Source organism: Hordeum vulgare, chromosome 4H, assembly GCF_904849725.1.
Source record: "Hordeum vulgare subsp. vulgare chromosome 4H, MorexV3_pseudomolecules_assembly, whole genome shotgun sequence".
Classification (NCBI taxonomy): Eukaryota; Viridiplantae; Streptophyta; class Magnoliopsida; order Poales; family Poaceae; genus Hordeum; species Hordeum vulgare.
In genome coordinates this window covers 382,805,950-382,833,549 of record NC_058521.1, presented here as the reverse complement: position 1 = coordinate 382,833,549, position 27,600 = coordinate 382,805,950, and the positions used below count along the sequence as shown (strand labels likewise).

The following is a 27,600-nucleotide window of genomic DNA, read 5'->3' as shown; positions in this document are numbered from 1 at the left end:
ATTTGTGGCAGGGGGAAACTTGCCTGTTACGGTGGCCGTCGCATATGGGTCACGGCCCAGCAACCTGGGGAGGTGGGTACAGTAGCCTTACGGTGGCCGTCGCATATGGGTCACGGCCCAGCAACCTGGGGAGGTGGGTACAGTAGCCCGGCCCACAGATGGCCAGTCGACCGACCCATCGCCGTCGCCTGTCCTACAAAACCCTAGCCTCTCCCTCCTCGGCGCCTCTTTCGACCGCCGCCTCCATCTCACGGAAAAACCAACCAAGCGAGCTTCACCCAGCGCGCGATGGGGAAGAAGAAGGAGCGGTCATCAAATGTGTCGGGGAAGCCCCGTCACTCTCTCGACGTCAACCGCCCCAATGACAAGAAGGGTGCGGGCGGCGCCGGCGGCGCCGGCGGGAGCCGGTCCGCGGCCACCGTGCGGCGGCTCCAGATGTACAAACTAAGGCCCAAGAGGGACCGCGGTGGGAAGATCGTCAAGCACGATCTCCAGTCCAAGGAGCTCCCCGACACCCGCATCGAGCCTGACCGCCGGTGGTTCGGTGAGCAAACCCCCTACCTCTCTGTTCTTTTCTAGTTGCTGTCTGTGAGTAAATTACGTTGCTGTTGATCTGGGTGAGGTAAACTCTCGTGTTAGTGTGTGATGTGTACACTTTTAGGAGTATGAGAGAAGCAGAGAAGATGTGATGGTTTCATTTTCGGTTTTGTATCGAGTTGGTAATGTGTCAATTACCATGCATAAAGCTCTTTTGCTGATTAGAGTCCGTCTGGGTACTGATTGGCTCAATGAATTGCTAAGACACAGTGCAGAGAGTGAACTTGGTGGGTGATACATCAGATCGTGTACATAATAGTTGGTTAAATCAAGCTTTGTTATGATGTATGCTGGATTGAATTTGTTGATACCGTCATAGGATGTGCAGCGCACATGATTAACGATTAAATTTGTACATGAATTTATTCTATTATAAGCCTGGTGATGTAACAGTTAATGTTGATTGTATTATTCTTCCTCTTGGTTATCACAGGAAATACACGTGTTATCAATCAGAAAGAACTTGAATATTTGAGGCAAGAACTCCAGGCACGGCTCACAAATAACTACAGTGTGTTACTGAAATCTAAACAGCTTCCACTGTCGCTTCTGCAGGATCATCAGAAGGTAAACACTTATGTACACTTCTATCATCTTGATTATTGATTTGTGGACGTGTAGCTCATGGAGTATTAGTGTATGTGCCTTTGACACTATTTTGCTGAAACTAGTGTTTAACTTAATATCTTTTACTCCTGGGTTCAATTATATTTTTGGTTAAATAGCTTGGAACCTTCCATATTTATTGTGAAGTAAGTATTATATTGTAATATGATTTTTTTTACTCACATATGTTGCTCATGTTGATTATACAGCAAGCTCGTGCGCATCTTCTAGACACTGAGCCTTTTGAGCATGCCTTTGGACCAAAGGGCAAGCGTAAACGACCAAAACTATCCAGTCTCGATTATGAATCTCTAATAAAAAAAGCTGATGATTCTCAAGGTATGAGTCAGAGTAATTAGCTAAGTTTGGTCTCCAGTTCAAGATTATGTCATATGATAAAGAAATCTCAACTAACTAGACGACCTACTGGCTGTTCATGTGCTGTATAACGAATAATAATTGTTGTCGGTCTATGAAGTTCCATAATTTCTAAAGTCAACAAGCCAAACTCTTTGCCTGTGGGATAATATAATATTTAATTTCATCAAGTTGTATGTCCTATTTGTCAAGGATAGCTGTATATCTTGGTAAAATTTCAGTTTGTGCTTTTTAGATGCGTTTGAGGAAAAACATGCTTCGTCAAAGTTGCCAAAGAATGAAGAGGAAGATGGCTTAAGGGATCTTGTCCGGCATAATATGTTTGAGAAGGGACAAAGCAAAAGAATTTGGGGTGAACTTTATAAAGTTCTTGACTCTTCAGATGTTGTTGTGCAGGTCAGTTTTACACAACCTTGTGACCTTGTCAGAATTTCTGTGCACCTAGATATTGTTTTAAATTAGTATCTGCATGTATTGATCGCTTAAATTGTTATTTCTTGCACAGGTGTTAGATGCCAGGGATCCAATGGGCACTAGATGCTACCATCTTGAGAAACATCTGAAGGAGAATGCCAAGCACAAACACCTGGTATTCTTACTAAATAAGGTATCATTTTAAGTTGTGCAGCTTGTCTTAGTGCAAATGTTGATTATTTACCTGTTGCGATGTATTTCAACACAATGATGGCTGGGCGCATTTCATTTGTTGTTCAGTGTGATCTAATACCTGCTTGGGCAACGAAAGGGTGGTTGCGTACTCTATCGAGGGACTATCCGACCCTAGCATTCCATGCAAGCATCAACAAGTCATTTGGAAAAGTAAGTGAATCTTTTATTGTGTTATGATCGTTGTGTTCCTTTATAATGTGTGCTTATACTTTTGATCCACTTCCAGGGATCTCTTCTTTCAGTTTTACGGCAGTTTGCCCGTTTGAGGAGTGACAAGCAAGCCATATCTGTTGGATTTGTTGGATATCCCAATGTTGGGAAGTCATCAGTTATCAACACATTACGCTCCAAGACTGTAATTCTCTTCCCTATCTTGTCCTTCTAGATGACCATTTTCAGGAAAATGTTCTGATTAACGTTTATATACCTGTAGGTTTGCAAGGTAGCTCCGATTCCAGGAGAGACTAAGGTGTGGCAATACATCACCATGACTAAAAGAATCTTCTTAATTGATTGCCCTGGGGTTGTGTACCAAAACAATGATACAGAGACTGATGTAGTTCTTAAGGGTGTGGTATGTGTCTCCACTTGTGCCCTTTTTGTCTTCTCTTTTTAAAATTTCAGATAATCAAACATTTTCTTATCATTTCATCTGTTTTTATTTGGTCCATCTTGTTTTTTTGATGTTCTCATCTTTGTTCCTATTTCAAGCAAGTGTTGAATGTCATTTCAACACGAAAGTAGTTATACTCCTGTACTTGTAACCTTCATTTCCCATGTCTTCATGTATATTGTTATTTCATGATATGCATTGTAGGAAGGGTATTGATACAGAGTTCTGTCCTATTTTATGGAATGGCAACAGTATTTGTTTTTCTCGTCTAGCACTGGTTTAAGAATGGTAGCTTTGATATTGTTTTTTAAATAATGTACTAATATTTGTCACCAGGTACGGGTGACAAATTTGGATGATGCTTCTGAGCACATTGGGGAGGTTCTAAGGCGCGTAAAAAAGGAGCATCTACAAAGAGCTTACAAAATACAAGACTGGTACCATTATTTACTTTTATTTTTATTTGAAATAAGGCGCGCAGAAAGTTGTAGTTTACTTTTATTTTAGCTGTGTTCCTTTCTGAGCACATCATATATTTGGACAACAATAAAATCTCAGAATTTGCATAATTTACTAGACACCATTCTGTTATTTGCCTTGTAGCATATTTTTGCTTCTTAGCGGTGAGGTCCTTTTTTTTTTCTCGAGAAAACGCAGTGAGATTCTTGCGTTTCTTTGTATTGAAAAGGAAGAGTTTATATTACAATCCTCCTAGGAGGGACACTACTGGTGATGAAAATACATATAGCTAGTGCACATCCCAGGTCTGGGGGATGATGACGCGGAGACCAGCCGCTCCCGCCTTGGTCCAGAGGGACGCCTCGTCGTTGATCCTTGTAACCAGGTCGTTCACTGAGGGTTGGGTGCCCTCGAACACGCAGCTGCTGCGGTGCTTCGAAATCATCCACGGGGTCAGCAGGGCCATGGAGGCGAAGCCTTTGCGCATGGGCTGTGGCATACTCCGCTTGGCGCGATGCCACCAGGCAAGGAGGGAAGACTCGTGGCTGGGGGGGGGGGTGCACGGCAAGCTGAGCCAGGCGATGACGTCTTGCCATACCTGCCTGGAGAAGGGGCAGCGGAGGAGCAAGTGGTCCATTGTCTCGGGGTCCTGGCAGCACAAGAGGCAAGGGTCGTGGTGCTGCAGCCCGCGACGAGCTAAGTGATCGGAGGTCCAGCATCGGTCCTGGTCAGCAAGCCAATGGAAGAAGCGCACCCGGGGTGGTGCCCAGCTCTTCCATATGAGCTTCCAGGAGGCGCTGGGGATGGATCCCTGGAAGGTAGCCTTGTAGCAAGACTTGGCAGTGTATGATCCATTCCCGGTCCACTTCCAGATGAGCTGTTCGGGCGTGTTGAACAGGATGGTGTGCTCGATGGTGTTCCAGAGGCGGATGTATCGGCCAATCTCGTGGACGCCGAGAGTGCCCTCGATGTGGCGAGCCCAAGCATTGGCATTGAGCCCTTCCGCGACGGTCCGCGCCTTCCTCTTGCGTGTGGGGATGCAGGCGAGGAGCTGCGGCGCTATCTCGCCGATGGATCGGCCGTCTATCCAGCGGTCATCCCAGAAGAGGGCTGAGAGGCTGTTCCCCAGAGTCATTGTGGTGCAGGCGAAGAACAGGGCGCGTTCATCCGCCGAGAACTGTAGGTCGAGCCCACTCCACGCCCTGTCCTGGTCGGTGCGGCTGAGCCACAGCCATCGCAGGCGGAGTGCAAGCCCGGTGCGTTCGAGGTCCGGGATGCCAAGGCCTCCAAGCTCGATAGGGCGGCAAGTCTGCCGCCAGTTAACATGGCAGTTGCCCCCATTGGCAGCCTCGCGGCCAGCCCACAAGAAACCGCGCTCAATCTTCTCAAGTTGCTTGATGGTTTTCTTGGGCGGTTCAAAGACGAGCAGTTGGTGAATGGGGACTGCGCGGAGGACAGATTTCACCATCGCGGGGCACCCAGCCTTGTTCATTAGCCAAGCCTTCCAAGACGGCAGTTGGCCCCGCACCTTGTCCACCAGGGGCTGCAGCTGCGCCGCCGTCGGTCGTCGGATCGTGACTGGAATTCCTAGGTAGGTAACCAGGAGCTCGGCAATGGTACAGCCGAGCAACTGAACTGCAGCGGTTGCCGCGTCCTCGTCGCAGCGAATGAGGGTCGCCGTGCACTTGGTGAAATTGACGTGGAGTCCGGAGGTGCGGCTGAAGAGGTGCAAGATTCCTTTGACTGCAGTGATCTCGGCCGGCGATGGATGGCAGAACAGCACGACGTCGTCTGCGTACAACGAGATCGCCGGCACCGTGTGCCGCGGGTGGAGCTGCTGCATGATACCCAGCGAGGTGGCCCGATTGACGAGCCGGTTGAGGACGTCGACGACGAGGACGAAGAGCTGCGGGGACAGCGGGTTGCCCTGCCGGAAGCCACGACGATGCCAAATGGGGGGGCCCGGGTTGCCATTGAGCAGCACCGCTGAAGATAGCAAGATGGCCATCCATGCTCAGAAGCGAACGCCAAAGCCGTAGCGCTGCAGCACCTCGAAGACAAAAGGCCAGGAGATTGAGTCAAATGCCTTTGTCAGGTCCAGCTTGAGGAGGGCTCGCGGGGCTTTGAGCTGATGGAGTGGCCGCGCAGATTGTTTGACGAGGACGAAGTTATCATGCAGGCTGCGCTCGGGGATGAATGCATTCTGGTTCGGGCTGACGAGGCGATCCAGCTGTGGGCCAAGGCGGAGTGATAGCACTTCAGCGAACACCTTGGCGACGAGATGGATAAGGCTGACCGGCTTGTAGTCCCCGAAGGTGGCGGTGTCGGCACGCTTGGGGAGCAAGGTGAGCAGCGCCTGATTAAGGCGGGCAAAACCCCGGCCGCGCATGTCGTAGAGCTGCTGGAAGACATCCACCAAGTCTTGCCGCACCGTGTGCCTGCAAGCGCTCAGAAATTCTGCAGTGAAGCTGTCGGGGCCCGGCGCCTTGTGCGCGGGCATTTGCTGGACAGGGCCCGGTGCCTTGTGCGCGGTGAGGTCCTGGAAAGGCTGTCACCAAAACTGTCCTATATAGGGTTTATGTTTGAAGTATTTAGGTAACACTGTTAATGTTGTGAAAATTTAAATAGATGTTATAAATATAAAATAGTAATCCCAGGCTTATAGATTGAACATAACATGAACAAAGTAAAAACAAGATCATATCTAATCACTACAGCGGGAGTAACGTCTAAAGATGATATATATCACAGCTGCAAACTATATTAGCTATAGTGCTAATAGAAGCCTCTATTAGCTGTGTTTTGTGTTTTTTTGGGCACAGCGTTGCTTTTGACATCTCCTAATGCTTAGAACTCTGGAGCTCTTGGCATATCTGGTTATTAAGAGCTCTGGTCCATAATGAACGTCACACATCATTATTGAACTGATGGTGTTCTTCGCTATAATAACTAATAAAACCCACAGCCAAAGGAGATGACACATCTGTTATACTGAATGATTTTGCTCTCTCCAGGGCTGATGATAATGACTTTCTTGTCAAGCTGAGCAAGATGAGTGGAAAGCTGCTCAAGGTACATCATAAACTTGTGGTATTCTCCGCTACTGTACTGCAATTTTGTAACACTTGTATGTCTTTGTATAACAAGTACTCCCTCCAATCCATATTACTTGTCACTCAATCGGATGTATCTAGAACTGAAACATGTCTTAGACACACGCAGGATGGATCGGAGGGAGTAATATATTCGACTAAATTATATTCAGAGATCAACATACAGCTACTGACTTTATAATTAGAATATTGATGAATGCTGTTAACTCTAAAAACGTCGATTAGCCAGGCACTAGCAACATTTTGTCAGTTAACTGTGAGCACACCCTGCGGAGGCCAGGCCTCAGCACATGGGCGGGCTGATCTACCACTGGATTCCTAAGGCCTGTTTTTGATTCTTAGGGTGGGGAACCTGACCTGACAACGGCAGCCAAGATGGTACTTCATGACTGGCAGAGGGGCAAGATCCCCTTTTTTGTGCCTCCGCCGCAGCAGAACGAAGAAGGTCCTAAGATTACTGAATCCGTTGAGAGATCTGGTGAGGAAGTGGTCAGCAGTGACCGGACTGCTGCGGCCATTAAAGCCATTGCAGGAATTATTTCTTCACAGCAAACTATGAATATCCCCTGCCAGAAGGAATTTGGCAGGAATGGTGAAGATAGTGAACTCCCGGAGCAATCAGACCTTCTGGTTGAAGACTGAAAGGCTAGCAATCCTGCATGAGAAAGATCCCTGGTATTTTGGCATGCAAACATCTTTATGAGTGCCAGTGAAGTTATTCACTGTTTGCCACGAAGGATGCAGTTACGGAGGGGGCTCAATCCTTTGATATGTATCGTTCATGTTATCTGCAGCTTTGTAATCGATCAGATAGAGCGTTGTTGGTATCAAAACATCTGTTTTTGTTCACCTTAAGTTCTAGTTGGATTTTAGACCCTGTTATCAATGTTGAGGAAATCGTTATCGTTAACTGTTAGGCTGGTCATAGTGGAGAGTATCATATAGTAGTATCATGCATATATAGTAGTATCATATATAGTAGTATCATGCATATGATACTATTGTATGGTACTACCTTTATAGTGCATAGTATCATAAAGTAGTATCATAGATGGTCTTATTTATTAACATGCATGACGCATAATAGCATAGCATTTAACATGTTACGGTATCTACTCTCTCTGTACCACGATACTTGTTGCTAGAGAGAACCTAGTTCTTCCCAACAACAAGTATTTAGAAACAGAGGGAGTACCTATGTTACTCTAACCCTCTCTCTCTCCTTTAATTGTCTGTCACGTCAGTATGTTTGCTAGTTTCAAGTATATGATACTACCCTAGTTACTTTCACTATGGCCAGCCTTAGCTGCTGGCTCGGCTTGGGAGTAGCGATTAGTCGATGTATCAGCCTATTAAATGATTAAGGGCACAACTAGCTATCAGACTATCTATTAAATGATTAAGGGCACCACTAGCTATCAGACTACAGATTTTTTACTTTCATCAGACTAGTGGTAGGCTGTCCGATCAAATGTAGTTGGCTCCCGGTAAGTTAATTTGCTTTGTAATTGATTGTTTCATCATAATTCTTCCTGCATCCATCGGCCTGGCTTGTTACCTTACATGCATGATCCATGGATCTCCTTAATTGTTGCTTCCTATAACTGCTCCCGTCAATTACGTGTGATCCACTATACACGTTGTCCTCCATCCATGTACATCCTTCTCGTGTTATTTTATTTTCCTTTGCAACATGGAATAACTGGGTAGGAGATTTTTTTGAGTGGAAGGAAGAAGAATTTATTTGAAATGTAATATTGAATTTTCTTCCATCGCAACGAACTATGTTTCCGTGGCTATAATAATTTGCTTCCATTTTTCTGAGACAGAAATTTAATTAAAGATAAATGAATTGGTAGTTTCCAATGCAGTAAAACTATGTGTTGTCGACACATTTTTGAGGTTTACTATGGATTGAGTTGATTCATACACAACTATGTGTTGTCGACACATTTTTGAGGTTTACTATGGATTGAGTTGATTCATACACAACGGATGATGCTTCGTATACCGGCTTATTGAGGAAATTTATTCACCATTTTTCTAAATACTATTAAAATTTGCTGTTAGTGCACTACAAATTTTGTTTTATGTAATTAAAAATGTATCATGTGTAAGATTTTAACTTGTTTTCCATGCTACAAAATTTTGCTTCGATCGATGAGATAATTTGCTGCTATCGCAATCTCATATTGTTTTGATGCAACACAAAATTGTGTCAAAGCATGCTTCCATGTGAAAAAATCATCTAAGTATCTGTTTTCAACACAAGGAAAACTTTGCTTTCGAATGCATTTTTTTCTGCTTCCATCAAATGCAAGTGTTTCCATGGTAAAAATATTTTTTCTCCAACTGAACGAAAGTTTGTTTTCTTCTTCATTCGTTCATATACTGTAGTTCAAGCCATGATACAACGTTATTTTTTTCCAAGTCTCCAATATAACGTACACCAATTCTAAGTTAATATCATATGTTTCCTATAGATTATAGACTTGCTTCTTTTTGCGTATGGTCGTCTTCATTGTAGGGAAGGTCCAGGTATCATCACACTTCTAGGTGCATGCATCGGTCGTTTCTATATATGCTTCCATATATGTCTCTGGCGGCGTCCAATTGCTTGAAGCATACATCACCAAATATATGAACCATGATGATAGTTTTTAAATGCAAACAATGCTCTTGGTAATGTAAGAAAAAGTATATAGAAAGTTAAAGCATGTTTCTATTGCTGTAAACTAGCTCGGTTGAATAAAACATATAGTAAAGTTAGTAAGCATGGACATTTGGAAGCATCCATTATTTGTTTTGTCAACATAACTCATACCTAGAAGAAGCATAGAATATTGTAACTAGAAACTAGCAATATCAACATGTTGGGTGTGTAGATGTGAATCAATCATTTTGTGATCTAATAAAGACCAATTTCTTCCATCGATTCAAAACAAACTAGAACGTCGTCGAAGCACATATATGATACTTATGAAGCATGGATAATTGAAAGACCTTTAAGAATCTTTGAAGCATAAATAGTTTACGAATGATGCATAATAATTGGAAATGGGAAGCAACAACTAGAATGATGCATAATAATTGGAAATGGGAAACAACAACTAGTACTAGAAAGAATGTTCAAAATACAGATGCTTAAGAATAAATATTTCAAAGCATGGTTATATTGAGGTAAACATATATCAGATTAGGAACCATGGATATCTTGAAGCATCAATTTCATTCGATATCAACATAAGTCATGCCCAGTGAAAGCATAAAAACAGAAACTAGAAGTTGACAATAGTTATTGCCGACGTGCAGGTGCGTCATTGTGTTCCGCAAATTAATTCTATCCAAATTGATTAGTTCTATTTTTCTGCACACATAAAATAAGGCAGGGCATGATAAGAACTAAAAAACATGGAATCAGTTAAAATAAATTACCATCAATCATAGTGTAATTGTATTTGATTCAAATAACAAAAGTATCATAGACAACTACCGGTTCACCACTCGAGGGGTGGTGTAGATGGTGGGAACATCGTACAACCTCAATGCGACTTGGTGATGCAGTGATAGAGATGACGGGCACAAACAGCTCATGCTAGGATGCTGCCCCGACGAGGTCGCCGGGGTCGAATCATGGAGCAGGTCATGCATGGGTTTCGATTTGGATCTGGGTCGTGCGATGGATAGTGTGGCCAGCAACGAGGTGTGAAGGAATCATGGTGTGCAGCAGGTTGAATACACGCGACAATGTTGATGGCGAGCTCAGATGGAGGTGCATGCGGAAGAAACGAGGGTGGGGAACGGGAAAGACGGATCAGATGAGAAATACAAGGGATATGCAATCATGCATGCGTGACATACGGGTGGTTAGTACCAGCGGAGAGGAATTAACATTTATTATATTATAAACACAAGGGCTAAAGTCTGATGTCTCTACCGTGGGATCAAACTGAAATCTACAGTTGTGGTGTGGTCTGGCGTTGCCTTGTTACCAGACTATAGATAAGAACTGTTTCCCAATGATTAATCGGTCAACCATTAAGTGGTGTAATTTAGAACTCAATAGAAGCAAATTTTGTATGGAGAAAAAAAATATGTTGCAAATATGACTAATAGACCAGTCTCTTTTTTGAATAGACGACAAACATGTATACAACAACATTAATCATGCATGTGGTCGTAAAAATCATTAACAAACAACACTCCATGAAATGATGGCCACGCCAAATGGAGGAAAGGTGACGGCGGCCTCATAGGGTGGTTGCCGGAGGTGGCAGGTCATGAAGGAGGAGGGGAAGTACTGAAGTAGTAGCGCGTAGAGGGAGAATAGAAAGTGGTGAAACACATGGGAGGATGGAAAGCGGTAGGTCAGGAGGGTAGGGCAAAGGGATAAACCCTAGCTCTTTAGGAGCGGGTGGGACTCGAGGGGTTACGAGCCAAATAATTAAGCTTTTTCCCACAACTTAGCGGGCCAACATCCATTAATTAGCCTCGCAACTGATTAATCGGTTCGATATACAATTTAACCGGCCTGCCAAGTTAATGCGGTGAATAATTGTTATTTGATTCGAGCATCCGATGAATAGCGATTAACTGCCAATTAACTGATGAATATGATGTTTTTTTGAAGTGTCTATTATATACTTTCTTCGTTTCAAAGTAAGTGTCTCAAGCTAAGTACAATTTTATATTAGAGGTAGTACAAAGTTGAGATACTTATTTTAAGACGGAGAGAGTACATAGATAAATGCCATCCTTCTATTTGGTTAAAAGAAATGCAACTTTTCTTTATTCTTTAGTACGCTCTTCTAATTTTGTTTGCCACTTGGGCCTTAGTAGTAATCATTTGCATGTCTAAGTTATAACAACGTCAATTCTTGGTCAATAATTACATTAGGGACCATTATTACATTAGAAACCATTTCCCCATCAGCATGGTGTCTAATACTAAGTGTGTAAAGAAATAGAACAACGTTTAGATTACGGCTACCCTCTTATTTCTTTACGGAGGGAATACATGATAATCCCATCCAATTTCCATCCATCCCATGTGCCTATAATGAATGATGATGTTGAAGAGTTGGTGCCTATAGTGAATGACGGTGTTGAAGAGTTGAGTTGATGGTGTTGACAACGGAGAACCCCCTCTTCGGAGGCAAAGCCTAGCCTTCAGCGACATATACGATGGGTTGTCTCCTCACTTGAAGGAGTTTCTTCGGTCATCCTGACATGCTGAGTAAGCATGTAAGGCGAGGCTTGGACTACAGGACAGGGGCTCCAAACGGTTTCAACAATGGACACATTGTCATGGCTGGACACGTTGTTGGGCAGTATATAATCATCAAATGACGGAATTTGAGATGAAGGATTTGGGTAAAACCTCTAGCACCTTCACTCATACATTACGAAACACCATGTTGTTTATATCCATATTATATTGGAGAAATTAATTATGGACAAACCTTATCCATCCATAATTTTCATGGTTGTTCATTCTTTAGATGTAGAGAAAGATTCATTTAAACCAAGAGGAGACAGAGTTATGATGTTGGGACATAAAGTTCCATATTACAATTCATGCATTGGATCCACCAAACACAATTTGTTGTGAGTCAAGAATATCTTTCGATATCTTCAACACATCAATCATTTTGTCCTAGTCTTTCAATTTCAAAGAAATCTGGACACCAATGTCATTGGATACATCGATCAGATCCCCACTATGTCAGATCATACACAAGGATTGTGTTCCAGCTAGCTGTGGTAGGCATACCATGAGAGTCTTGAAAACAGACCCCATGGCTACATCTACCAACCATTATCTTAAAGATAATGTTGCTTGTGTTGTCCACATGCAAACATGTTACATAATAAGCAATATCACTATATTGCATATCTTGCAAGTTAAATCATGTGTCTAATTTGTTCATGAAGTCTCTACCAAGTTCTAGATTACACAGATATGTTCATGGAATTGGTATATGACGGCTTCGAAATTTGTAAGCATTGTTGAGGAAATCGTTAACTGGTAACTGCTCAGTTGGCTGGTGAGTAGGGGACTAATGGGCTAATCGACAAGTTAATTGGCCATTTAATCCATTAATCGGGCGATTTATCAGTTAATCGGCTATTCAGTGACCTTGCGAGTAGGGATTAATCGGCAAGTTAACTGGTTAACTGGACGAATTCTTGAACAGGGTTTTGTAAGAACCAGGTGGAGCATCTTCCTGAATTGTTCGTGTTCAATGCATCATATTATACACTTTTCCCCTTGATGAGTTTAATATATAGGTTCTCATACGTTTTTAATGAGGTAATATCAACATGAGATAATATGTCATACTTTCTGTTTTGCCCACAATTTTTTTTAGAAAAGTATATACAACATATTTATTGCCCTTTTAGTTCTGTGAGTTTTCTTATATTGAGTTGAAAGAGACAATAATCATTGTCGTGGGTATAAGTATGACAGTAGATGTGTAGGGTACGAAAAGGATGGGTAGAGCCTTAGCTACGGCGAGGTTGTATGAGTTCAGGCCCCTCTGCGGTGGAGGTAAAAGCCTTACGTCTCAGTGCTCTTGGGAGCTTAGTGTCGAGTGGAATATAGGATTACAGTAAATGCCAACCCCTGCACCAGTGGGGAAGGGCGGCTTATATAGAGTGCGTTGCCCTCCACAACGGCCCGGTGGACAGGGGTGGAATAGTGGCGAATAAATGCCTACGTTACAGGTAACGTATGCCTTAAATGCTAATAATGGTGTATGAAAACGTATGACCGTTGCCCTCCTGGGAGGTTACGATGTACAAAGTGGAATTCAGTCGGTACGATAAATATGCTTCGAATGCTCGTCACCGACTGGATGATGGGGGGGGTCCTTAGTTCAGTCGGAACTGTCTAAGGGCCTTGCCCTCTATGAAGGGTAGTCCTTGGGTAGGACCTATAGGGCAGGCCAATGACCCTACCCTGGGACTATAACCCCATCATTAGTCCCCGAATGGATCGGGGTTGGAATGACGAAGTGATGCCTGGAGTACGGATCCGACTGGTATGGATGTGACTTTGGCGTTGTTTGCCTCGATCCATTTTATCATTTCGACCAGTGATCCGAGTGAATATACCAGTGAAACGAACCCTGAGAGACCGAGTGCTTCCGCGGAATCTTTCGATGTGAACGGTCAAACTGACAACGGCGGATTTTCTGGGACCCTCAAATTTCCGTTGCCGCGCGCTCAACGGGGATGTCGACATCGCCATCGAGTAGTTTCTGCCGCCTCGATTACCGCACCGTTATCTTCTCCACTAACATCGTAGCAGCCGGTCGGGGGATAAGATTTCGGGGCCACCTGTTAGTGACCCAGTCGGAAGCTTATTTAAGCCTCTCCGGCGGGGGTTTCTTGTTGCGCTGCCCTTGTTACTCGCATTCACTGCGCTCCTCCCGTAGCTCCTTGCGCGCTCCAAGCCTCCTCCTTCCTCTCTTCCTTGCCGGATCTGTTGCCTTCACCATGACGAAGGGGCAGACCAGCAAACTCGAGTCGCAGAAGAAGAAGAAGAAGAAGGGGGCGGCCCCTGCTCAGCGGCGACATCGGGCACTGCCGGCGGGGTGGATCCAGGGGGATTTCCTCCCTTCCACGATGAGGTGGACGATCTGCTGGAGCTAGTGGAACACGGCATGATCGCCAACAAGTCGTGGAGGTTGCCGGCGGAGGGCGAGAGGGAGCCGGCGCCGCAGGAGGGAGAGCGCGTCTTGCTGCTCAACCACGTGTTCCGGGGCTTCTCCTTGCCTCCCCACCCCTTTTTTAGAGGTATTATGAATCACTTCGGGGCGCAGCTCCATCATTTTCCTCCAAACGCGATAGCACATCTTGCCGCATTCGTCACCCTGTGCGAGTGCTTTATTGGATGTCCCCCCATTGGGGGCTCTTTAAGTACATATTCTCCGCTAGGTCCGAGACTGTCAAAAAACTTAGCCAGTAGGACGATAAAACTCATCTCCTCCAGCTCTGCGGGGGCTTAGGCTTCTAGAAGAAAACGAAGAGTAGCTACCCCCCTCTCCAGTTGTCCGAGTCAGTTAGGAACTGCCAGTCGACCTGGTTCTACTGCCAGGACATAGCTTGTCCGAATGCCGCGACTGGGTTGCCGCCCTTTAGCCTAGACCGTCTGGCCCCTCCCAGGCAACTTGCGCTCTCAAAGTTGGAAAAGATCCAGATCCAACCTCTGGTCGACACGCTGATAGCTGTCGTCCGCAAGGGAGTCACCGACACATATTTGCTGGAGACTTTTCTGGGTCGGCGCATCCAGCCGCTGCAAGCCCGACACCACGCCATGTGGCACTACGCGGGGCCTGAGGATTCCACTCGGACCCATCCAGAATGCGTGACCGGGGAGGTTGTGACAGCGTGGGTCCGCGGCATCACAGGCGCATGCGACAACCCCAGAGGAGCCCGTCGGGTGAAGCCCTTCCGCGCCGATAATCCTCCTCCGAATGGGGTGAGCACCTCTTGTCGAGTGCTTTCAATCTTCTTAGATTTATCGCTTTTCTTGTGTCGCCGCTTGATGTCTGACATTGTCGACTGTATTTTGTGCAGGAGTGGACCAACTGGCATTCTCCCGTCTCGAACGGGAATCCCGCTGAGGAAGAGGAGGGCAGCCAGGAGGGCAGCGTGGATAGCGCCGAGTATGCCTCCGACAGTGGGGAGACGGAGGAGGAGACTGAAGAGGAGGAGGGAGAGGTTGGGGAGCAGAGCTCGCCACCTCCACCATCAGAGCCTCGAACTAAGCGCCGTCACGAACCTGCGGCTCCGCCGGCCCCTCCAGCGGCCCCGAGTGCTCCGCCAGCCTCTCCCGTGGCTCCGAGTGCTCGGAGCGTGAAGAGGACTAGGGACGCTGCTGCCGAGCCCACGGAACAACCATCCAAGGTGGCAGAACCTAGCGGGCCCAAGCCTCGGAAAGCTTTGCCTCGGATGAGGATCGCTGTTCCAATCGCCTCAGCGTAAGTGTCTTGTTCTCCCATCTTGCTTCAGTTTCTAGTTGAACTCATGCTTATCCGTCGAGTGGATTGTACTCGACAGAGCTGCTACCTCCGCCACCTCTCTGCCGCGCCAAGGCGATGATCCCATGGACACAGATAACGCTGCCACATCCCAGCAAGGTACGTTGTGACGACTCCGAGAGTTTGCGTTATTGTTTCGCGAGTGCTGTCTTTAATCTTGCCCTTTTTCTGTAATCTCATGTTGTTCAGTCAGGCTTCCTTCGGAGGTGATTCATCTGGAGGAGGACGACCAAAGGGGATGAGGGCGAACTTTGGCGCCTGTCCTTGAGGTTGTTCCATCTGCTGCTGCTCCCACCATGGACGCGCCGCCGACCGAGACGATGCCGTCGACTGAGGCGGTGCCCCTCGCGGCGGAACCGACTGGAGCGGGACTTGGGATGCCCAAGGAGTCTTCTGTCATGCCAGGTCCGTCGATCGGCCGGTACGACGCCCGACACCTCCGGGAAGACCAAGTGGGAGCCGCCAAGGAGGCCATGGTGCATGTGGAGTTGATGGTGGGTGATGCCAAGGGAGCGTACGACTCCATCGCGTCTTTGTACAAGAGAAGCTTGGAGCTCCGGGACGATATCTGAGTAAGTGCGCTAGTAAGTGTTTACTTTCCTCTTGTAACCCACTGGGGGTTTAAGTGATATACTCGGATACAGTAGGTTTATTTTGCAGTGGGTTCACTCCGAGTGAACCCAGTGGGTGTAGTCCCCGAGACTTCTGTCGAGTGCTTGCACCGGCAGTTGTCCTTATATGCATTTTCCGTGACCTGATCAGATCAGAGCTGATCTGCCCGAATGGTACCAGTGGGGGCACTCCGAGTGCACCCACTGGGTGTAGTCCCCGAGAGTAGTGTTACTCAGGTTGGGTAATAGTAGTCTCATAGACTTGTCTGTTTGTCATGTAGATCAATAGGGCCGGCCTGTTCGAGCTTCATGCAAGTGGGGTCACTCTTAGTGAACCCACTGGGTGTAGTCCCCGAGACCGCTGTCGATTGCTTGCATCGGCAGGGGTCTGAAGAACTTTGAGCTTTGTTTGTTTTCCTTGTTGAATGTGTCTGATCTTCCCTTTGCGCTGATTTGGCAGAAGACTTGCGAAATGGGATCCGCATACAATGCTCTGAAGGCTGAAAAGATTCAGCTTGCTGCGGAATTGGAGGCGGCTGTGAATGACTTGGCTGGTGTGAAGGGGGCTCTTGCTGACCGAGAGAAGTCTTTGGAGGAGTCCCGAGAGACCAACAAGGCATTGGTGGCCGAAATTGAGAAAATGGACAAGCAAAGAACTGAACTGATGGGTCAGATGAAGTTGATGAACAGTTGGTGCATTTCGCAGGAGAAGTACGTCAGCGACTGGGCAAGGAAGATGATTGCACTGCTCGGTGGTAAGCTTTTTGCCGGGTGCTTCTTGACTTTGTAGTTCATTTTGCGCTTACTTTCTGCTCGTCTTTTCTTTGCAGTTTTTTGTCTGGACGCTGAGGCTGAAGCAGCTGACATTGAGCGGTCGGTTGTTCCGAACGTTCCACTCGGCGACGAAGCCAATCGGGACATGCTCCGAGCACATATTCGCCTTGGCAGAGTGGGACCTTTCATCGGCCGCCTGAGAGAAGTCATCGGCCGGATCGACAAGGAGCTGTGGCCCGAAGATGATTCCTGGCAGGAAATAGAAGGGTTGATGACTCGGCTGGAGGACGTCCCGAACCGAGTGCAGGCATGGAAGAAGTGTGCCGCTCGTTGTGGTGCGGACGTGGCGCTATCTCTGGTCCGAGTGCACTGCAAAGAAGCTCGCGAAGAAAAGCTGAAGGCGTTGCAGGTCGCCAACACCAAGAAGCTGCGATTCGAAGATTTCATGGAGACCTTCATCGACACAACCACTCGCATCGCAGACGGGATCGACCTTGACACCTTTGTGGAGCCTGCCAGTCCTGGCGACGCTTGAAAAACTTTATGGTGAACGCACTTTTGCCTCAGAATGCCGAATGTTATCTGTATCAAACTTTGGCCACTGCTGTTGGCCGTCACATTTGTGGTTCGGTGTCGATAAGCTTGATCCACACCGAGCCGATCCAACTTTGAATTCGAATCGAATATTTTTCTCTTCTTTTGCCAAGTTTTTTTTGAAACGATTTTGGCTCGTGGTTTTTGTTTGGCGTTTCTTGGTGAAGCCAATGGCAAACATGCGGAGCATGTAATTGTCAGTTGCCTTCACATCCACATGAGCCTCAATGAGGGTCTGCTAAGCCTCCGAGTGGATCTCGAGGATACACTCGAAGGAAGCTTTTTACTTAGGCGATTCTGGATCGCAGCTAAGTCCCCGAGTGCGACATCTCGTGCGCACTCGGAGTGAGTTGATACTCATGTAGTTGTCAGTTGTCTTCACATCCACATGAGCCTCAATGAGGGTCTGCTAAGCCTCCGAGTGGATCTCAAGGATACACTCGAAGGAAGCCTTTTTTACTTAGACGATTCTGGATCGCAGCTAAGTCCCCGAGTGCGGCTTTTAGTGCGCACTCGGAGCGAGTTTGAACTCATGTAGTTGTCAGTTGTCTTCACATCCACATGAGCCTCAATGAGGGTCTGCTAAGCCTCCGAGTGGATCTCGAGGATACACTCGAAGGAAGCTTTTTTACTTAGGCGATTCTGGATCGTAGCTAAGTCCTCGAGTGCGGCTTTTGGTGCGCACTCGGAGCGTGTTTGTACTTAGGCGATTCTGGGTCGCAGCTAAGTCCCCGAGTGCGGCTTTTAGTGCGCACTCGGAGCGAGTTTTTTACTTAGGCGACTCTGGGTCACAGCTAAGTCCCCGAGTGCGACTTTTAGTGCACACTCGGAGAGAAAGTTTGTACTTAGGCGATTCTGGGTCGCAGCTAAGTCCCCGAGTGCGACTTTTAGTGCACACTCACAGAGAAAGTTTGTACTTAGGCGATTCTGGGTCGCAGCTAAGTCCCCGAGTGCGGCTGTTAGTGTACACTCGGAGCGAGTTTGTATTTAGGCAATTCTGGATCGCAGCTAAGCCCCCGAGTGCAGCTGTTAGTGCACACTCGGAGCGAGTTTGTACTTAGGCGATTCTGGATCGCAGCTAAGTCCCCGAGTGCGGCTGTTAGTGTACACTCAGAGCGAGTTTGTACTTAGGCGATTCTGGATCGCAGCTAAGCCCCCGAGTGCGGCTGTTAGTGCACACTCGGAGCGAGTTTGTACTTAGTCGATTCTGGATCACAGCTAAGTCCCCGAGTGCGGCTTTTAGTGCACACTCAGAGAGAAAGTTTGTACTTAGGCGATTCTGGGTCGCAGCTAAGTCCCCGAGTGCGACTTTTAGTGCACACTCGGAGAGAAAGTTTGTACTTAGGCGATTCTGGGTCGCACCTAAGTCCCCGAGTGCGACTTTTAGTGCACACTCGGAGAGAAAGTTTGTACTTAGGCGATTCTGGATCGCAGCTAAGTCCCCGAGTGCGACTGTTAGTGCACACTCGGAGAGAGTTTGTACTTAGGCGATTCTGGGTCGCAGCTAAGTTCCCGAGTGCGACTGTTAGTGCACAGTCGGAGAGAGTTTGTACTTAGGCGATTCTGGGTCGCAGCTAAGTCCCCGAGTGTGGCTGTTAGTGCACACTCGGAGCGAGTTTGTACTTAGGCGATTCTGGATCGCAGCTAAGCCCCCGAGTGCGGCTGTTAGTGCACACTCGGAGCGAGTTTGTACTTAGGCGATTCTGGATCGCAGCTAAGTCCCCGAGTGCGGCTTTTAGTGCACACTCGGAGAGAAAGTTTGTACTTAGGCGATTCTGGATCGCAGCTAAGTCCCCGAGTGCGGCTTTTAGTGCACACTCGGAGAGAAAGTTTGTACTTAGGCGATTCCGGATCGCAGCTAAGTCCCCGAGTGCGACTGTTAGTGCACACTCGGAGAGAGTTTGTACTTAGGCGATTCTGGGTCGCAGCCAAGTTCCCGAGTGCGACTGTTAGTGCACACTCGGAGAGAGTTTGTACTTAGGCGATTCTGGGTCGCAACTAAGTTCCCGAGTGCGACTGTTAGTGCACACTCGGAGAGAGTTTTTTAGACCGGAGTCTGCAAACGCGGAAGAATTTTGGACCTGCAAAAAATCAGTCTGCTTTGTATTACTTCAATGATACTCGTCCTTTACATTGCCTTTGTCGGCGGTCACGTGTAGAAGCGCTTCACGAGATCTCCGTTCCATGCTCGCGGCTCGTCCGTTTTCCTGTCGAGGTTGTAGAGTCGATATGCTCCGTTGTTCAGCACCTTAGAGATGATGAAGGGCCCTTCCGAGGCGGGAGCCAACTTGTGAGGCCTGTGCTGATCCACTCGGAGCACCAGGTCGCCTGCTTGGAATGTGCGACTCCTGACGTGCCACGCGTGAAATCGCCGCTGATCTTGTTGATAAATTGTCGAGCGAGTCAGTGCCATCTCGCGCTCTTCTTCTAGTAGATCCACTCCGTCTTGCCTGGCTTGCTCTGCTTCGGCTTCGGAGAAGAGTTCGACTCGTGGAGAGTTGTGAAGCAAGTCACTCAGAAGGACTGCCTCTGCTCCATAAACCAGGAAGAACGGGATCGCCCTGTAGATCTATTTGGAGTTGTCCGGAGGCCCCACAGCACCGAAGGCAGCTCGGTGACCCATGCGCCGGCGGCATGTCCAACTTCTCGCAGGAGTCGAGGCTTCAACCCTTGAAGAATAAGTCCGTTCGCCCGCTCTGCTTGCCCGTTGGTTTGGGGGTGCGTCACAGATGCAAAATCCACTCGGATACCTTGGCCTGTGCAAAAACCTTTGAATCTGTCCGAGTCAAAGTTTGTGCCATTGTCAGTGATTATGCTGTGCGGAAGCCCGAATCTGGCGATGATGTCTCTGACAAACTTGATGGTCGTAAGGGCGTCGAGCTTCTTGATGGGCTTGGCTTTGATCCACTTGGTGAACTTGTCGACTGCTACCAACAAATGAGTGAATCCCCCTTGGCCTGTTCTGAATGGACCGACGGTATCTAATCCCCACACCGCGAACGGCCAAACAAGAGGGATTGTCTTCAGCGCAGACGTTGGCTTGTGGGACTTGTTCGAATAGAACTGACAACCTTCGCATTGGTCGACCATATCCTTTGCCGTTTCATTCGCCTACAACCAGAAGAAGCCAGCTCTGAATGCTTTGGCGATGATTGCTCTTGAGGAGGCATGATGGCCGCAGGTTCCCGAGTGAATTTCTTCCAGGATTAACTGTTCCTCCTCAGGGGAGATGCATCGCTGAAGGACTCCTGAAACACTTTCCTTGTACAACTGGCCATCGATGATGGTGAAGGACTTTGACCTGCGGACGATTTGCCTCGCTTGGACTTCGTCTTCTGGTAATTCTTGCCTCAGGATGTATGCAATGAACGACACAGTCCAATCGGGGATGAGAGCAAGAATCTCCATGATCAAATCCACCACAGCGGGGACCTCGACTTCAGTCGGATCTGTCGAGCTCTTCCGTTGTACTGGTTCCTCTGTGAAAGTATCTTCTTTTATTGAGGGAAGGTGTAGGTGCTCGAGGCAGAGATCACTCGGGACCGGTCTCCGAGTGGATCCAAGTTTCGCCAATTCATCAGCTGCTTGGTTTTTCAGTCGCGGAACGTGGTGGAGTTCCAGACCTTCAAACTTCTTCTCGAGCTTCCTTACTGCGTTGCAGTATGTAGTCATGGTGGGGTTCCTGACATCCCACTCCTTCATCACTTGATTAACCACCAAATCTGAATCGCCATAGACCATCAGGCGACGGACGCCGAGTGTGATGGCCATGCGCAATCCATAAAGGAGAGATTCATACTCTGCCTCATTGTTGGAAGAATCGAAATGTATCTGCAACACATACTTAAGTTTATCACCTTTTGGCGATATGATCACTACGCCAGCGCCGGAGCCATTCAACATCTTGGACCCATCGAAGAACATAGTCCAATGAGCCGAGTAGATGTGAGTCGGTTGCTGTTGTTCTACCCATTCTGCTATGAAGTCAGCCAGAGCTTGAGACTTTATAGCCTTCTTGGCTTCGAACTTGATGTCGCAGTATAACATCTCCATTGCCCACTTCGCCACTCGGCCTGATGCGTCTTGATTGTGGAGGATTTCCGACAATGGAGCATCAGAAATGACGGACACCGAGTGGTCTTGGAAATAATGAGCCACCTTCTTCACAGTCATGTAAATCCCGTAAATAAGTTTTTGATAATGGGGATACCTCTGCTTGGAAGGAGTCACGACTTCGGAGACATAATATAGTGGCCGCTGAACCTTGTACTCTTTGCCTTCTTCTTCGCGTTCGACTGTGAGAACAGTGCTGACGACTTGATTTGTAGCCGCGATGTACAGAAGAAGGGGTTCTTTACTGAGCGGGACAGTAAGAACCGGCTGGGTGGAAAGCAGGGCTTTGAGGTCGTCGAATGCAATTTGGGCTTCGTCTGTCCACTGGAAAGTATCTGATTTCCTCATGAGTCGGTACAGAGGTAGCGCTTCTCGCCGAGTCGAGCGATAAACCTGCTCAAAGCCGCTAGGCAACCTGTGAGCCTTTGAACATCATGTATTCTGACCGGCCGCTCCATTCGGACGATGGTCCCGATCTTTTCGGGGTTGACATCGATCCCTCGTTCGGAAACGAAGAAACCGAGTAACTTTCCGCTGGGAACACGGAATGAACACTTGGCAGGGTTGAGCTTGATATCGTACCTACGAAGGTTGGCGAATGTTTCTGCCAAGTCAGTCAGCAGGTCGGAACCTTTGCGTGACTTGACTACGATATCGTCCATATATGCCTCCACATTTCGACCGATCTGGTCAAGGAGGCATTTTTGGATCATGCGCATGAAAGTTGCTCCTGCATTCTTCAAACCGAATGACATCGTGATGTAGCAGAAACACCCGAATGGGGTGATGAAGGCTGTTTTTAATTCATCCGGACCATACAGACGGATCTGATGATAGCCCGAATAGGCATCAAGGAATGATAAACGCTCGCAGCCCGCAGTCGAATCAACAATTTGATCAATGCGGGGGAGCGGGAAATGATCTTTCGGGCAAACCTTATTGAGATGCTTGAAGTCGATGCACATACGGAGAGACTTGTCCTTCTTGGGCACCATGACAACATTGGCGAGCCACTCGGAGTGGTGTACCTCGCGAATGAAGTTGGCTGCCAAGAGTTTAGCCGCTTCCTCTCCGATTGCCTTCCTTTTGTGCGCGGCGGACCGACGCAGGCGTTCTCGGACGGGCCGAGCAGCAGGATCCACATGCAGTCGGTGCTCAGCCAACTCCTTGGGTACACTTGGCATGTCAGCGGGCTTCCATGCGAAAATGTCCGAGTTCTCACGGAGGAATTGGATGAGCTGGGCTTCCTATTTTGGATCCAGGGTGGTGGAGATGTTCGTCGGGGCGGCGGTCGTCCGTCGGGTGGATGCTGACTTTCTTCGTGTCGCCCGCCGACTGGAATGCGGACTCCGAAGCTGGCTTCTTCGAACGCATCAAGTCGGCTTCTTCGAACGCATCAAGTCAGCGGGGTCGGCTGTCTTCTTGTACTCATCCAGCTCGAGGATAGCCATCTGCTGATCGGCAATCCGCAACCCCTGCTGCAGACACTCTTCGGCCCGCTGCCGATTGCCTGTGATCGTGATCACACCTTTGGGACCCGGCATCTTCAGCTTCAAATACACGTAACATGGACGGGCCATGAAACGTGCATACACCGGACGGCCCAGAATTGCATGGTATGCACTCTGGAAGTCCACCACCTCGAATGTCAGCTTTTCCTTGCGGAAGTTCTTGTCGGAGCCGAAAACGACGTCCAACGCGATTTGGCCGAGTGACTTGGCCTTTCGTCCTGGGACGACTCCGTGGAACTGCATGCTGCTCTCGCTAAGTTTGGACATCGGAATGCCCATCCCCTTGAGAGTGTTAGCATACATGATGTTCAAGCCGCTGCCGCCGTCCATGAGGACTTTGCGCAGTCGGACTCCTTCCACCACCGGGTCGACGACCAGAGCCTGCCTCCTGGGGTGGGCACATGTACTGGATGGTCCGACTGGTCAAAGGTGATCACAGTCTGAGACCATTTGAGGAACGTGGGGTTGGTTGGTGTTGCCATGTTCACCTCCCTGTTCACCAGCTTCAATCGACTCTTGCTTTCCACGTCAGCAAAAATCATCGATGTTGCATGGACTTGGGGGAACGGATCCTCCTTGTCCTCATCATCCTGCTCGTTGTCCTTTTCACTCGGCTGCCCTTCGCTGAACCCTTGGATCAGGAGGCGACATTGCCGAGTTGTGTGCTTCGGGAATATGGCGTTGCCTTCTTCATCCATCTTCGTGTGGATTGGACATGGCTGATCCAGGATGGAGTTCCCGAACTGCTTCTTCTTGGGGGTGTACTGAGCTTTCCCCTTGCCCTTGAACTTGGCATTTGTAACGGCAGCTGCCTCTTCCTGCGGAGTGGACGGAGCTTTCTGCTTTTGCTTCCGATTGCTGTTCCCATCTCCGTTGGCGACTGCCTTGTGCTTGCCACTACGTATGCGGTCCTCTTCTTCGCCATTTGCATAGCGTGCGGCTATCTCCATCATCTTGCTCATGGAGATGTCGCTTGTCCGACCAAACTTTAGGTACAGATCTCTGTACCGCACGCCTGCCTTGAAGGCGCAGACTGCTTGATGCTGTGTGATGTTCTCCACCGTGTGGTAGAGGGTCGTCTAGCGCTGGATGAAATCGCGCAGGGGCTCATTCTGCTTCTGGACACAGTGCTGGAGCTCGACAAGACCAGCAGGGCGTTTGCACGTGCCCTCGAAGGTCCCGATGAACACTCGGGACAGATCTGCCCAGCTGTAGATGCTTGATGGAGCCAACTGGTTCAGCCACGCTCGTGCCGAGCCGTCGAGCATCAGGGGGAGATGCTTCATGGCGACCTGGTCATCTCCGCCACCGATCTGGACCGCCACTCGGTAGTCGTCCAGCCACGTTTCTGGCTTGGATTCTCCTGTGAACTTGCTGATCCCCGTCGCCAATCGGAAGTTGAGAGGGATGTCAGCTGAATGGATGGCTCGACTGAAGCACTCGGGGCCAGAGACGATGGTCCTGCTTCCACTCGGACGGTCTCTATCGTGACCATCATGGTGGGCTCGACTCCTGTCGACCTTCCTCTGGGCGATGTACCCTCTTGCGTCGGGCCTTGGATCATACGTGTCACAGACTGAACGCCGATCATCGTGATGTCGGGGCCCATAAGGCCCACCCCGCGGAGGGGTGCGTGAACGGCGACGTTCTTCGGGATTCATGGAACGGCTGCCCCCTCTGCGTCGCTGATGAGAGTCGGGGCTGAAAACCGACCGATGCGTGTTCGCGTGAACAGAACTGTTGTGGATCCTGTTGTGCGACTGGGAGACTGCCGAATTCTGCTGCTGCGCCGTGTGCAACAAGGCACGGATCTGCTCGATCCCTCTACCAGCCTCTGAATCAGTCGGTTGGAGGGAATCGGCTATCTTGGCAGCGGCAGCCAGGTTGAGGACGGATGTGCGGAACACCTCGACGTTGCTCTGACGAGTGCGTCGACTGGCAGAACGGTGGTGTTGACGGCGAGCGCCGGATGACTCGCCGACCTCGTGCTCGTTTCGACCAGTCCAGCGGGGACTTTCATGGGAATTGGCCATGAGAACTTCGGGTGCAGGCCCGCGACCCACGTACTCGGAAGGTAACTCAGTCGGAACTGAGTCCAAGCACTGGGACGGCGGCGCGACCACAACCGACTCGAGGACCGCCACTTGAGATGACGTGCTCTGTCGCGCCTAGGTGTGTCGCACCCAACGCTGAAGCCGCGGACGGCGGGACCGCTTGTTCCGGCGTGTGACGGGGGCGAAGATCGACACCGGGGCCGTTTGCTGGAGAAGAAGGACGCCGCGGGCACCGGCATGGAAGTGCGTAGCCCCGCGACCGGGGGCGCCTCGACGTCGAGAGACGCATCCCGAAGCCATGCCAAATCGTCGACGATGAAGGAGAGTGCGCCGAAGAGGATCTCACGACCCATGCATAAATCTCCACCGGACGACATGATGAAAAGGTGAAGTTGCAAACTCGCCGGAAGTCGCTTAGACGCCTGTCCCACGGTGGGCGCCAACTGTCGTGGGTATAAGTCTGACAGTAGATGTGTAGGGTACGGAAAGGATGGGCAGAGCCTTAGCTACGGCGAGGTTGTATGAGTTCAGCCCCCTCCACGATGGAGGTAAAATCCCTACGTCTCAGTGCTCTTGGGAGCTTAGTGTCGAGTGGAATATAGGATTACAGTAAATGCGAACCCCTGCACCAGTGGGGAAGGGCGGCTTATATAGAGTGCGCTGCCCTCCACAACGGCCCGGTGGACAGGGGTGGAATAGTGGCGAATAAATGCCTACGTTACAGGTAACGTATGCCTTAAATGCTAATAATGGTGTATGAAAACGTATGACCGTTGCCCTCCTGGGAGGTTACGATGTACAGAGTGGAATTCAGTCGGTACGATAAATATGCTCCGAATGCTCGTCACCGACTGGATGATGGGGGGGGGGTCCTTAGTTCAGTCGGAACTGTCTAAGGGCCTTGCCCTCTATGAAGGGTAGTCCTTGGGTAGGACCTATAGGGCAGGCCTATGACCCTACCGTGGGACTATAACCCCATCAATCATTATATGTTGCGTTATTTTTCTCCTCATTTTTCTCCTTGGTTTGAAGAAGTTTTGGCAACATATCAAACACCACTCCTCATATTTTTCCCACATGATTTTTGAAGTAGACACTTCTGATTATGGTGAACCACAAGTTGAAAATCGGCACATAATGTGGAGCAAATTGCACGGTGTGAAGAATGTGAATTACCAACCATGGCAAGTGATTTGATATTTCAACAAAGCATGGTGGGACTTTGAACATCTTTCGGCTACCCCTCGACTGGAGAAACAAATGATAGCCTTCATAGACTCACTTGAAGTGTGTGGATTGGTTGGTGGATCTAGGCTTCACAGGTATTCCGTTTACCTATGACTATATGAGGGCTGGTGCGAACAATATCAAGGTGCAGTTGGACAGGGCCACGATGAAAAATGAATGGCGGAATTTATTTCCGTTTTACTTCGTACAACATGTGGTCTCCTCTTGCTCTAATCATGTTGCTTTGGTGTTGAAAGGTGCTCCCCAGGTTGGGTAGGTCAGACCAAAACATAGATGCTATGAGGTGTTCTGGGAGAGGGATGCTACGCTACCAGTTGTAATTAAAGAGGCATGGGAATTTGTTGGATAATCTGGAGAAACTACAGAGTGTCTTGCGAAAGACCTTGGCTATTCTAAGTACTTGGAGTAATAAAAAAATTGATAATATTTCAAGGGAGCTGGTCAAGTTGCGTTCACAGCTTGAGGAGCTCATGAACATGAATGGTAACACACAAGAGATTAGGAAAAACACGGATAAGACGAATGAGTTGATATATCAGGAAGAGATGATGTGGCTGCGACGCTCGAGAATCACATGGGTGAAGGAGGGTGACAGGAACACTAAGTACTTACAAAGCAAGGCGGTTTGGCGAGCCCGCAAAAATAAAATTTGTGAGTTGACGGATAGTACCGGTGTGGTTCATTCTAATTTTCATGAGATGGCATCCTTGGCAAATGAATATTTTCACAGCATATTCGCATAGGACTCATCACTTGATGCCACCTCAGTCCTTAACTTGGTGGAACCTATGGTTTCGGACCAGGATAATATCCGTCTTTGTGCGTCTTTTAGTGACAAGGAGATTGCGGATGCTATGTTCCAGATTGGTGCATTGAAGGCCCCAGGACGAGATGGCCTACCGGCAAGGTTTTTTCAACGGAATTGGGATGTCCTGAAGGGAAGTGTGATTGATGCGGTGTGGGTATTCTTTGATATGGGTCTTATGCCCGAGGGTGTGAATTCTACCTCTACCGTTCTTACTCCGGAAATTCCCAACCCGACTACTATCTGACATTACATACCTATAAGCTTATGTAACGCAATGTATAAGGTTATTTCCAAGTGTCTTGTGAACCATTTGCGGCCAGTGTTGGATGATATTGTCTCAGTTGAGAAGAGTGCATTCATTCCTCGGTGTATAATCAGACAATGCTTTGGTGGCCTTTGAGT

General features: G+C 48.4%; 1 protein-coding gene across 2 annotated transcripts; it reads left to right on the top strand.

The window, feature by feature from the left end:
- Positions 1 to 236: 236 nt before the first annotated feature.
- LOC123448675 (nuclear/nucleolar GTPase 2) lies at positions 237 to 7,345 on the top strand. 2 transcript variants are annotated; one of them, XM_045125643.1, is made up of 11 exons: positions 237 to 544; positions 1,031 to 1,164; positions 1,413 to 1,542; positions 1,817 to 1,977; positions 2,087 to 2,188; positions 2,296 to 2,400; positions 2,477 to 2,605; positions 2,684 to 2,824; positions 3,200 to 3,300; positions 6,337 to 6,394; positions 6,778 to 7,345. In XM_045125643.1, exons 1-11 carry the CDS (start codon positions 289 to 291, stop codon positions 7,075 to 7,077), a joined length of 1,617 nt encoding a protein of 538 aa, XP_044981578.1. In that variant the 5' UTR covers positions 237 to 288; the 3' UTR covers positions 7,078 to 7,345. The 2 variants fall into 2 exon arrangements, with proteins under 2 accessions (XP_044981578.1, XP_044981577.1); XM_045125642.1 differs by having other exon boundaries at positions 6,337 to 6,412.
- Positions 7,346 to 27,600: the final 20,255 nt, after the last annotated feature.